The sequence below is a fragment of the Leptidea sinapis genome, chromosome 4 (assembly GCF_905404315.1).
Source record: "Leptidea sinapis chromosome 4, ilLepSina1.1, whole genome shotgun sequence".
Classification (NCBI taxonomy): Eukaryota; Metazoa; Arthropoda; class Insecta; order Lepidoptera; family Pieridae; genus Leptidea; species Leptidea sinapis.
Window position 1 is genome coordinate 12,523,263 of NC_066268.1, and position 13,549 is coordinate 12,536,811.

The 13,549-nt window shown below is 35.6% G+C and overlaps 1 protein-coding gene across 1 annotated transcript in view; it reads right to left on the minus strand.

The window, feature by feature from the left end:
• The window catches only part of LOC126979893 (uncharacterized), a 60,688-nt gene that overhangs the window by 30,181 nt on the left and 16,958 nt on the right, over window positions 1-13,549 (minus strand). The window contains exon 5 of the mRNA XM_050829470.1: window positions 9,561-9,743. Within this exon, the coding sequence (XP_050685427.1) occupies window positions 9,561-9,743 (183 nt within the window). The remainder of the gene's footprint in view (window positions 1-9,560; window positions 9,744-13,549) is intronic.

Here is a 13,549-nt window from a genome sequence, read left to right on the forward strand (position 1 = left end):
GTTACAAAATAGCAATTTTATTACGGATCCCTAATTTTGAAAAAAAAAACATAGCCTATGGCCTTCCTCGATAAATGGACTACCCAACACTGAAAGAATCATTCAAATCGGTCCAGTAGTACCAGAGATTAGCGCGTTCAAATAAACAAACAAACACTGCAGCTTTATAATATTAGTATAGATAATATATTCACGGGTTCGAATCCCGGCAGGTGCAAACATTTATATGATGAATATGGATGTTTGTTTCCGAGTCATGGATGTTTAAATGTATTTATGTATGTTTAAGTAAGTATATTGTATTAAATATATCATTGTCTTGTACCCATAGTACAGGCTATGCAAGTTTGGGACAAGATAATTTGTGTAAAAGTGTGTTAATATTATTATTACATATACGAACAGACAAAAATTCTATAAACTACTTTTTTGGCATCGGTATTGTTTGTAAAACTTAATACGAAAGTATCCATCTCTACTCAGTGGTACAACACACATAATAGAGACCATATCGTGAATCTGTTATGATATATCATGATATAAGAAAAAAAACGAAAAACACTTTTATAGGAAACCAAATTAAAAAGTAGACAATAAATTTTGAATAATCTAATCTAAAACTACGAATAATATGATTAAGTAACAAAAAATTATTGCATATCTTATTATATACATTAAGGTCGCGGGTTCGAGTCCCGCATCGATCATAAATATTGTTTTTTAAATTTAATTTGTGTAATTAATCCCAGAAGTGATTAAAAAGGCACAATAATATAAAAATTAAAAACTATTCAACACTGATTTTGACGCGCTTTATATTAAGATGTTATGTTACTTTTGGTTGGTGAATTTTGTGTCTCCCCTGAACCTTATCATAGACCTCTGCCTACCATAACGTCATGGGTTGGTCACATATCAGGTAAAATCGTCCGACTATAATATATGAGCCGAATTTTGTGTTTCGTGTAGTAGTCGATCGAAATCAGTACCAACCGCACAATATCATGACCGTGCTATGAACGCATTGGGAATAAAATACGATTATAATAAAGATTATAAAAACCAGCGTCTTTTTGTCATATGTTTGCTAAGTAATTCTTAGTTATTGTTGCGATCGGATATTAGTGTTTAGATTTGTGTAGGCTTTGTAAGTTCAGTTACCCTTTTGTATCAATAATCCGTGGGTTAGCGAAGTACGTCATCAAGTCTAGGAACGGAAGTTTCATTCTTTGCGTAAGACATTTGAACTAGTGGGCGATGTAAAGCAATAACTTTAATTATTAAGACTAAAAGCTTGCTTGTAATAGAACATTTTACACAAAAATTCCGTTTCGATTAATTTATACTACAAAAATGTATGGCATTTCAATTCTGCAATATAATAAGGTAGGGTGATATGAGTTTGGGGAGGTTAATCGCTGTTGGAGTAGGGAATAAATCCCGCTTGTGCCCGAGCTCCAGCACAACGCAAAAAGGCGAGTAACATTTCCAGAAGATTTATGATTTGTTGCAGAACGCGATGGATCATGATGCATCTTTTTTGATGGATACGACTTAGAAGAATTTATTAATTATTAACAACGCGTGTTTGTGAAAGATGGATAATGTGAAGGTGTGATTGAGAGAGAAGTAAAAGCGGGTTTACAAATTAACGAAGACGTACACTCGTTATGCACAAACGGTACGGTAACGATTTTTTTTATGACAGTAAGGAACGAGACGAGCAGGACGTTCAGCTGATGGTAAATGATACGCTTTGCCCATAATAATACAATGCCGCGCAGGATTGTTGAAAAAACTAATAATTCTGAGCGGCACTACAATTGCGCTCGTCACCTTGAGACATAAGATGTAAAGTCTCATTCGCCCATTAGTTTTACAAGCTACGGCGCCCTTCAGACCGAAACACAGTAATTCTTAAATATTACTGCTTCACGGCAGAAATAGGCGCCCTTGTGGTACCCATAATCTAGCCGGCATCCTGTGCAAAGGAGCCTCCCACTGGTATAATGGTGATGATAATGTAGTTAAAACCGAACCAAAAGTAACTTAATATATTAAACACTATCACCAACAACGTTATCAAACCAACGTTAGTATTCACTAGTTTTTTTGTACCAAAATTTATAGACGATGCGGTACTCGAAGACACGCTTCTGGGGATACGCCCAAGCGCTTTTACCAAATTACGGATTTACCTATCATGCGTCACGCGGACTGTTTTCTTGGATGATAACAGCGCTGGAGTAATTTAGGTAATCCTAGAAGGAAGGGAGATCTCTTAAAAATAAACTCTAAGAGAGAAGTATTTACAAGTATATTTTTATCGTAGCACGATCGTAAAAAGTTCCAAAATAGCCGCACGTAGCGTCGTTTTTGCCTTCGACTTAATAAATTGTTTTACCGGCTAAATTAGAACATGAAAGTTGCGGAAGTGGCCAACTAAACACCAACACGAAATTCAGTATAATCAAATACCTAAATACATTCTTATAGCAATTTCTATCGCGGTGTAACATGCAATAAGTCACAATGTTCTTTTAATATACATACCAATACGAGCAATTATTTTACATTCTTTTGCAACTGGTAGCTTAGGCACTGTTTTAAGAATATATGTTTTAGAAACATCCATCACTATTATTATTAAGATCTTTATTGATTTGAGTATTAAATATTTGGAAAATATATTTTAGTCAGCAAGAACCACAGATAAACAATTGTTTATTGTTACTTTTGAGTGGTAGAGAAACAAAGTATTGTGTGCGTGAAAATGTATAATATAAAATATTATTTCGTGTAGCAATAATGTGATTGTGTTTGAGAAAAATCTTAGCTTAGGTACTGTTTTAGGAATATATGTTTTAGAAACATCCATCACTATTATTATTAAGATCTTTATTGATTTGTGTATTAAATATTTGGAAAATATATTTTAGTAAGCAGGAACCACAGATAAACAATTGTTTATTGTTACTTTTGAGTGGTAGAGAAACAAAGTATTGTGTTCGTGAAAATGTATAATATAAAATATTATTTCGTGTAGCAATAATGTGATTGTGTTTGAGAAAAATCTTTCCAAAATTGAAGGTACTTCACCACAGATAACCCTAAAAGGTTTCCGTTTAAATGTTCATTTAAGACTATAATATCTGGACTACCGAGCCTTGCTCGGATTTTTAAGAATTTACAAAACTTGTGCTTTCCGTATCACCCATCCAAAGAGTATAAAAATATATAGAGAAAAGAGAGCCCTCTCTACGCATTATAAGCTGTCTATTTGAAAACTAGCGCCATCTGGAGATTGGCCCCAAAAATAACTGTATATAATCTCGAAATTATTAAATTCATTTTTAATGTTGTGCCGCAATTAAATAACTAACTCTACTTTTTAATGTAGGTATTGCAATTTTTACCATGTTGAAATTGTGCTTAGTGTTAGTTATTTCATTTTGTCACAATATAGAACATAAAGGATTGATTGAGAAGTGTGAATATGCAAAATGGAACACGAGAGATACACACATGCACAAACGCTAGGAGTAGCCGCCATTTTATGACCAGTGGGCAAATAAAGAAAAGTTGAAACATTTCAAAGCGAGTGACAGCTGACAAAGCTTTCATTTTCGGGCCAACTAACAGATGGCACTACAGTCTTCTGAAAACGTCACCTTAAGGCGTCTATCCCACCCCTGCACCCATCTGTGCTATTACAGTCTTGTATATAGTGGCGAAATTTACCTTTGTATTCTAATGTTATTGTAGCTGTTTCTCATTAAAACACGGAAAAAACTACATTATTTTAAATTGAAACCTAGCTAGATCGATTTATTGTCCCTGAAATCCCCTGTATACTAAATATAATGAAAGTCGTTGGAGTTGTTTCCGAGTTTCAGTTATATCTTTAAATGAGCAATTCTTGTATATATATATAATTGGAATCTCGGAATCGGCTCCAACGATTTTCATAAAATTTAGTATATAGGGGGTTTCGGGGGCGATAAATCGATCTAGCTAGGAATCATTTTTAGAAAATGTCATTTTATTCGTGTTTTATCGATAATCAACTTAAACATAAACTTGGAAGAAAAATAACAAAAAGGAGGCGTTTGAGTAGTCTCAACTGAAAAATATGACTCTTCCTGACATCTATTGGCGAATAATAATACTATTTTTTGTGAGCAACCAATTGCTTTAACGACACAACAGCAGACTGCGTTGTTAAGTAACACGAAGTCAATGAGATATATAGATATATATACAGATCCAGATATCCCATCTGGATTCGAAAATAAAAAATAAAAAAAACTTAAAGGATATAAATTTCTTTTTCTTCTTCAAGTTTTGCACATTCTTAAAAATCCGAGCAAGGCTCGGTCGTCCGGATATTATTATATATACAAGAATTGCTCGATTAAAGATATAAGATTTAGTTTTCCATTCGGGTTATACTAAGCACTTTTGAATCATCACTACAAATATTTCTTTTAAATTACTGAACCTACCATATATACGGAAAAAGTAGAGCTCTTGAGACGAACATACAAGAAACTCAACGGCCACTCTTTTCAATCAATAGAGTATTTTACAATGGCTGTAATACACATAATAAAAGTATTCAAAGTTAAAAGTGTTATAAATATCAAATCTATATATATAAAAATGAATTGCTGTTCGTTAGTCTCGCTAAAACTCGAGAACGGCTGGACCGATTTGGCTAATTTTGGTCTTGAATTATTTGTGGTTTAAAAGGTGAATAAATAGGAAAATGCTCAGAATTAAATAAAAACAACAATTTTGTTTTTCCTTTGATGAGTCCCCCGTCGTTCAGAAATCAAATAGAAAGAATAGTTTAAAATGAATAACTAATAAGATTTTGTATATCTTACTTTCTCATGTAAAAAATAAACTTAATTTTAGCTAACTATGGTTGGTAGATTAACAACAGTTGTTAAATATCTATCAGATTATTTTTATGTAGACTGATAAGTCATTTAAGTTTGAAAGTGACAATGAAGTTCATAGGTTTAGAATGCAACGAGTTCGTGCAAATCAAACAGCCATAATATTGTCATTCGAGCTGACAAAACACCTGTCGGTGAACACACAAGGAGGTTTAATTCATCCACCATTGACGAAGTGACTGTTGTTATTGTGGGTGAAAATTAACAATCTAAAGCAATTATTCTTATTTCCAATATTTGTTTTGTATAGACATATTTTGACAATTTATTATTGACAAATTCATAAAAAACATTATTCTGTTTATTATATACAGAACAACGTCTGTCGGGTCAACTAGTATTTCATAAAAATTAAAAAGAATAAACTATATAAATATAAATTATCGTATATTGGATGCATCAACCTTTAGAGCTTGAATTCATTGTTTGTGTAATGCTTCGTGAACATGATGGTCGTGATTAGTGTCACAATTAGTAATCGCGTCTAACTAATATAACCCCATAATAAGCCCATTAGAACAAATAAACCAAAAAGAGAATTCCAGTAACTACTGGGAGGCTCCTTTGCACAGTATGCCGGCTAGATTATGCGTACCACAACGGCACCTTTTTCTGCCATGAAGCAGTAATGTGTTAGCATTACTGTGTTTCAGTCCAAAGGGCGCCGTAGTTGTGAAATTACTGGGCAAATGAGACTTGAAATCTTATGTCTCAAGGTGACGAGCGCAATTATTGTAGTGCCGCTCAGAATTTTTGGGTATTTCAAGAACCCTGAGCAGCACTCCATTGTAATGCGCAGGGCGAATCAATTGCCATCAGTTGAACGTCCTGCTCGTCTCGATCCTTGTTTTCATTTAAAAAAAGCATCGAACCAGCACGCCACTAAAGAGTCGTCAACATAATATGACGCATGACATTAGTACGTCGTATTTATGGTGAGAAATCGATGGCAATGAATAAAGCAGGCGGTGAGGCCGTTATCGATTGGCATGAGTCGCCGCGGTCAATAGTGTCAATGTGAGGGCTCATCTATGTTTGGATTGGATTGCCACTCGAAACATGACCGATGACTATTGTGTGCAGATGTTACAGATTAACTCAAAATTACTTCTAATCAAATTCACAGTTCTTGGGTTTTTTTATGACAATGAGGGACAAGACGAGCAGGACGTTCAGCTGGTGGTAGTTTGTAACGCCCTGCCCATTACAATGCAGTGACCCTTGCTCGTTAATTTGGACTCTGCTCACTCCTTTTGTTGTGGATTTCGTCGATATGGCCGAACGTACGCAGAGAACTGTTCTAAACAGTCAGACACGTGATTTCGTTACATGCCTTTGTAACTATTTCGATCGTGAATCTCAAAATGGAGGGCCAATTTTACCTATAACGCCAGTGATTGAAAGCGTAGCTGATGCACTTAATATTTTACAACGAACTGTTAGACGAATAACTAAAGAAAAATATGGCGAGACTGGCTCAAAAGAAAATAAACTTCACACACCAAAAAAGAGAAAACGAGCAAAACCAGTCGTAGGCATCGATAGCTTTGATGCCGATGCCATCCGAAGACATGTGTACGGCTACTATGTACGGAAGGAGTATCCAACATGAAAAAAGTTAGTGCAATCACTGAAGGAAGCTGGATTATACTTCGGTGGGGAAAGTTCTTTAACGAAGATTTTGAAGACCGTTGGATTTCGATACAAACAATGTAGCAAACGCAAAATATTGATGGAAGGATTTGATATACGCAAGATATAGTTTTTTACGGCAAGTGAAAGAAATTGAAAATTGGCAAAATGTTGTGTTTTTGGATAAAACATGGCTGAATGCTAACCATACTGTAAACCGTTCTTGGACCGATGACACTGCAGCATCTACGTCCTGTTGGAAAACGATCGCGACTTTTAATTTGTCACGCCAGAACCATCAACGGGTTTGTCGAAGGTTCTCTCATGGCTTTTGCGTCAAAAACCATTGAATACTATCATGAAGAAATGAATGGAGAAAAGTTTACTGAATGGTTTACCTCAATGTTGTGTAGCCTCCCTAAACCATCTATTTTACCACGATTCCTACAACTATGTTACCACGATTCATACAAATAAATCATTTTATTTCATTATAATTATGGACAATGCCCCATACTACTCGATGCAAATTGACAAGCTACCTGCCCAATCCCAAAATAAAGCTGATATCGTCCCATGGCTTCAAAAAAAGTGGCGTAGATGCAAACATAAATATTTTTAAAGCGGAATTAGTTCATCTTTTAAAAGAAAACAAACCAAACAAGATACGTCATTGACGAAATAGCGTTAGAACATGGGCACAGAGTTATACGGTTACTGCCTTACAATTGTGAATATAATGCAATTGAGTTGATATGGGCTCAAATTAAGGGATATGCTGTAAGACGCAATACAGAACCCCCATTTACCACAACAAAAATGAAAAATATTAGAAGAAGCTTGTGAACATGTGACTAAAGGAGACTGGGAAAGGGTTATGAATAGAACTGTTAAATTAATGGAAGGGAAGATTATGAAAGAGGTGTGAAAATAGATAATATTTTAGAAAACGAACTTATAATTAATGTAGGTGAGGATAGCAGTGACGACAATGAAAATAGCAGTATGGACGAATCTGATTAAATCTGGCCTTTTGTTACACCTTTTTTGGGTCCCTATTTGTATTCATATGTTTCTTATGTGCATATAAAGTACTTATGTATATTCATTTTTAATCAGGTACTACTTGAAACAAAAACTAATAGATTTGATTATATTTTTATCGAGAATAAATTGACATTTCACATCCCTATTATAATATGTCAAAACGGCTATCATAGCGTGCCGCTAGTATAAATAACCGAAACTACAGAACTATTAACAACAAAAGTCAAAACGTAACAATGCAAACTTCATAAACATAGCAGTGATAGCACGAAAATATCACGACACGTTCCTAACGATAGTGAAACTGCACACCTTACTGACGCAACAAGACGAGCACGAGGGGGTGAAGGGGAACGGGAGGGGGCTTCACGTTGCAGGGTAGGTCCAGAGATAATGTGGCCGAGTAGTAGTGTTAAATTATCTTTTTTTTTAATGAAAATAAGGGACGAGACGAGCAGGACGATCACGGCACGCCCTGCCCAATTCAATGCCGCTCAGGACTCTTGAAAAACCGAAAAGCAGCACTACAATTGCGCTCGTCAACGCGAGACATAAGAACATTATTTACCATGACATAGTTTTGTTACTTTTATTAAGAAAATTGTATTATATTTGTAATTTATGAAACCTATCTAAATAAATTCTATCTATCCATGTGTCGTTTCTCTCATGGTCATGAGAGACCATTTGATATTACTTATGTATTCCGTTATGAAATATTTTCGTCAAATTCCAATCACTGTATCTAACAATAAAATTAAATGTACCACATCAATGCCGATATATGGCTTTGCCGGTATATGCTCTTTCACGTTCTTACTTCGTTCGACTTTATGACTTTCAATCTCGATCCTATCTAAACTCGGCAGGTCTTTACAGTGGTCAATCTAGTATCTCTTATATCATTAGCAGCACATAATAAACGAGCTCTCGCTCTCGCCGCGATAATAAGTGTCCAGATCCAGTCCAGTGACCAGTGGGAGGCTCCTTTGTACAGGATGTCAGCTAGATTATGGGTATCACAAAGGCGCCTATTACTGTCGTGAAGCATAAATGTGTAAACATTATTGTGTTTCGGTCTGAAGGGCGCCGTAGCTAGTGAAATTACTGGGCAAATGAGACTTAACATCTTATGTCTCAAGGTGACCAGCGCAATTGTAGTACCGCTCTGAATTTTTTTGGTTTTTCAAGAATCCTGAGCGGCACTGCATAGTAATGGACAGGGCATCAATTACCATCAGCTGAACGTCCTACTTGTCTTGTCCCGTAATGTCATAAAAAAAAATAGATATACTAGACGTTTCTATGGACCGAAGCCCCGGTATATTGAGGCTCAATCTAGTAAATATAGATTTGTCACATTAGTATGACAAAGTAAAGTTTAACTTTAATATTTGATTCGTAAACGACCGTGTTCCAAGTTTGAAGTCTGTACCTCATCCAATATTACCCGCCCGTGCTGTCTTCTACTACATTATTCAAAATGCGAAGCTTTTGTTGGTTCTATTGAACTTGTACCATGACTCAGGCACGCCGTCATCAAAAAGCGTTTACGAATTTTTAATTTTACGATGAGGTATTAGGTGATATTTTTCGGCCGATGATATTAACTTACGGCCGTTTTCAATAACCTTAGTTTAACTTACTAGAGGTAGACAAATCTATCCTTTAACGCTTACTTACATATCAATGACCTATGGACAGATAGCTGTGGATTTTAACTAATAATATAACTATATTGGACATAACTATGAAAAGATAAGATCTTGTCATTTAACGGTGATAGCAATAAATACGTAACTAGAGATCCGTTATTGAAAACGGCCGATACATCATTTATACGTCTAGATGGTGATGTTATAAAGTTAGTACACAAGACATTAATATGCATGCAAGAATCGCTAGTGTCACACTTACTGCAATGAGCATGTTGCTCTGGTCGAAGTAGTCGGCGACGGGCATCACGTTCTTGTAGAAGTTGTTGAGTTCCATCCTGGCCAGACTGAGGACCACGTGGCCCAGCCTCGCACCATACTCGATCTGTTTCTCCAACACTCGCTGTCGCCAGCTGACCAGAACCACGCCGTTCATTGTTTGAATCTGCACAAGTAAATAACTAGTTAATTCCACAACAAGAAATTTCTTGCCTCGTACAGCCACTTTGTGGAATCAACCAGTAATAATCATACCGGGTGCTGTTTCCCCGAACCGATACGACTTAGAGAGTTAGAGACCTTCAAGAAAAGAGCATACTCCCACCTTAAAGGCCGGCATAAAAGGCATAAAGGCATAAAAAGCATTTATTTTCTCAAAATTGATTCCTTTAGAATTCTTTTTGATGTCATTTCTAATAACTACTAGATACTACTACCGCTTCGGTAACAAATGGCGCTCTGAGAGAGAAGAAGCGGCGCAAGAAACTCTCCCAGCATTCTTTTTTTGTACAGTACAGCAGGTGTCCATGGGCGGCTGCCTCACCACTCCCTCTTCTTGACTTTTTACCCATCTTATATAAAAAATGCCAAACGAATCACTTATTTATGCGGATAGTTTCTAGAGAGCCAAGCCGTTTCGAGGAGTTCGGTCCCGCACACCGTTACACGAGAATTTTATATATTAGATATATATTTATAAAACGCGCAGAGATTCATTGAAAAATTACAATGTATTCGGTTGCATGTAGCATCCATATCATAATAGGTATCTAATAAACCACGCCACGCTATTCGCTAACAGCTGAACATTAAATATGCAACCATAAGTGATAGTTAACATTACTTCTAGAATATTCCATATACAATCGATACTATAATTGTAATTATCAAAATAGAGAGCCACTGGTTTTCGAATTCGAAGGCTTTTTCAAATTTCAAATTCATGTATTATTCGACGATCTTATGGTGTGGCTAACGAAAACATCACAGGAAAACCTACACACACATGCAAAGATATTAAAAGGTTGTGTTTATTGTAGATATTTAGGAACTCGCCTTGTGTCAGCGTGGTCTGCAATAGCCTTGTCACCCCTAAGGGTAAGCTCGAGTTCCGCAGTGTATTTGCACAATCATCCCAATGCATTGGAACAGGGAAGAAACCTTGTCATATGGGCACTTTTGTGATAGAAGAATGGGCAAACAGACAAGAGCAATATCAGAGCTCAAGAGGCGCGCTGCCAGCCTTTAAGGTATGTCCTAAACTTGAAGGCCCCTAAGTCGTATCGGTTCGTGAAACTGCAACTGGCAAATGATTGCACAAAGTGGCTGTGCAAGGTAAAAAGATTCTCCTAAGTTGATGCGGTTAGAATTTCGCATTTTGACGTAATATCTGATGGTGGAATTCTGCTGTTGATATCAACTCTCTGAGCACACCCCGTGATACATGCGCTGCAAGATGTAGAGAGAACCCACATCTCTACGCAGCGCCAAATAATCAAGCCGGTTGGAGAAAACTCAGAAAAGCTACCATAAGAATATGATGATGATAACTATATTTTTATAACTAGATGACGTTTTCTATGTTTCAAATGATTGCGAAAGTAAAGTGGCAGTGGGCAGGGCACATTGTTCGACGGACAGATGGCTGTTGGGGCAGTAAAGTCCTCGAATGGTGACCACGTACCACGAAGACGCATGTTGGTAGACCGTCCACAAGATGGACCAACGATCTGGTCAAGATCGCCGGACTACGTTGGATGAGGGCAGCGCAGGACCGGTCCACGTGGAGATCTTTGGGGGAGGCCTTTGTCCAGCAGTGGACGTCTTCCGGCTGATGACGATGAGGTTTTCTTTAACTACATTAAGTTTTATTGATTTGCATAAATTGTAACTAAAAATTTAAATTGCTGAATCTGTAAATATAAAAGAGTGGTTATTGCTATTTCCCATTAAAGCTCGACTTCTCCGAAGTGTTGAAAGAACAATGGCGAACCTCCATACAAATTTTTGTTAACTTCTTCTTGAGCGTATTAGTATGAAAAATATGTAATAATATAGAGCTTGTATTGCTGAGTTGATTGACGCTAAGAATAAGACTGTAGAAAGTCTACAAATAAATATATTTCAGTTTGAAGTTTTTGAGGTTAGCACTGACCAAATAGCATCTTATGAAATAAAACAAAATATACACAGTATTTTTACATGTATAATAATCTATAGAGTATATAGAAGCCACCAGGCGATTTGGAACACCAAAACCTATTGAATAAATCATGTGAGGAATGATATATTGAAATATTCTTGTCTTAGTATTTTGTAATCTCTTTTGAAATATCCATTGCATTGGGTGGTGGAAGTGCCACCACCCATCTGCAAATGGTATCACAACGACTTTGATTGGCTTGAGCTGTTGTCAACTGGTGTTCACCTTATAACAGTGATTCTGGCATAAATGCTCTATAGCCATAGTTTTCTAATAAACTGATACTATCTCTGAATCCCCTATCTAATATAAAAGCGTCACCATTTCTTAAATACAACCTTAGAGCAGAATTCTCATGATAAAATAAATTATTCATAATGACATCATGTCAAAAAATTAACACGGAAAATAACCAGGAAATACACAAAAGAACGCGCGCCAACTATGAACTAACAAACACAAATGACATAAGAGTGACGAGACATTAAGAGATAATATTATTTTTCTTGGTGGTCTGCAGCATAGTGAGTGGTCAGTGGTAGTTTATATGCGTTCGTGCCATTTTTATTGTATTTTTGAAGGCTTATCATATAGGAAATCAAAGCATTAGTATGCAAGACAGACAAAGTAATTTTAAGTAAGTAACAGAATAGATATAATAAGTAAATCTACTTGGTCTAAAGACATAAGTCCAAGCCAAAATAGATAAATACTGACATTTCAATTATAGTCAAATGCTCATTAGAGTAATAGTATTCTGTGGTCAAATGGCTGCTTCTTAAGAAAAAGACATTTGAGATCCTTTTTTTAATTGAGTTTTTTCCCTGACTTAACCAGGATTAAATAGAAGTCTGAAAAATCTTATGAATTTATAATATGTAAATTCGTAATAGTGACCTTTTTATACGCTGAATAATTAACTCAACAATTATTTCGCCATTGTTATTTGAATATTAATATTTGAATTTGATTATTTAAGTTTAATTGATGATTATTTATGATAATAATTGATTTAAAATTTTGTAATAGTAATGTTGAAAATCAAATTCTTTAAAATTTATATGACACACAAATATTAGATACAGTCTACTATTTGTGTTTCATGATAGATAGACCAATAATATTATAAATTAAATAGAAGGTCGAGTAAACAAGTTATAAATAAAACATTAAAAAAAAAAACAAAAATGTACACGCTCTAAAAGAAACCCAAATTTAATGTACAAAATAAGTTTAAATAAGTATTAGTGTGATTAATGAAAAATAATATGTAATTGTAAAAAAATACATACACCTAATAAAAACATACACATACTAATCTAATAAAAGTGGGAGTTAATATTGAAATTATTGCATTGTCATCGTTCTTGATTAGTGTAGAAAGTTTCACTTCAATCCGACGTTTCAAATCAAAGATTCCCTTACATAGATACATAACAAGCTAATAAAAGCATACATACCTGACAGCTGCACAAAACATACAAGATTTATCAACGATACGTCACTCCAACGGTTGGTTCAGTGGAAAGAGCGCTCGCACGGAACGCCGCGGGTTCGAGTCCCACATCGTTCATAAATTTTGTTTTCAAATTTATTTTGTGCAAAAAAAACCAAAATATGAAAAATAACGAATAATATACAGAAATAAAAACCAAACTAATAATCTTTGGACATTAATTAGTGATACATACACCTGCGCGTACACCTTCCTTAAAGGCCGGCAACGCTCCTGTGATTCCTCTGGTGTTGCAAGAGATTGTGGGCGGCGG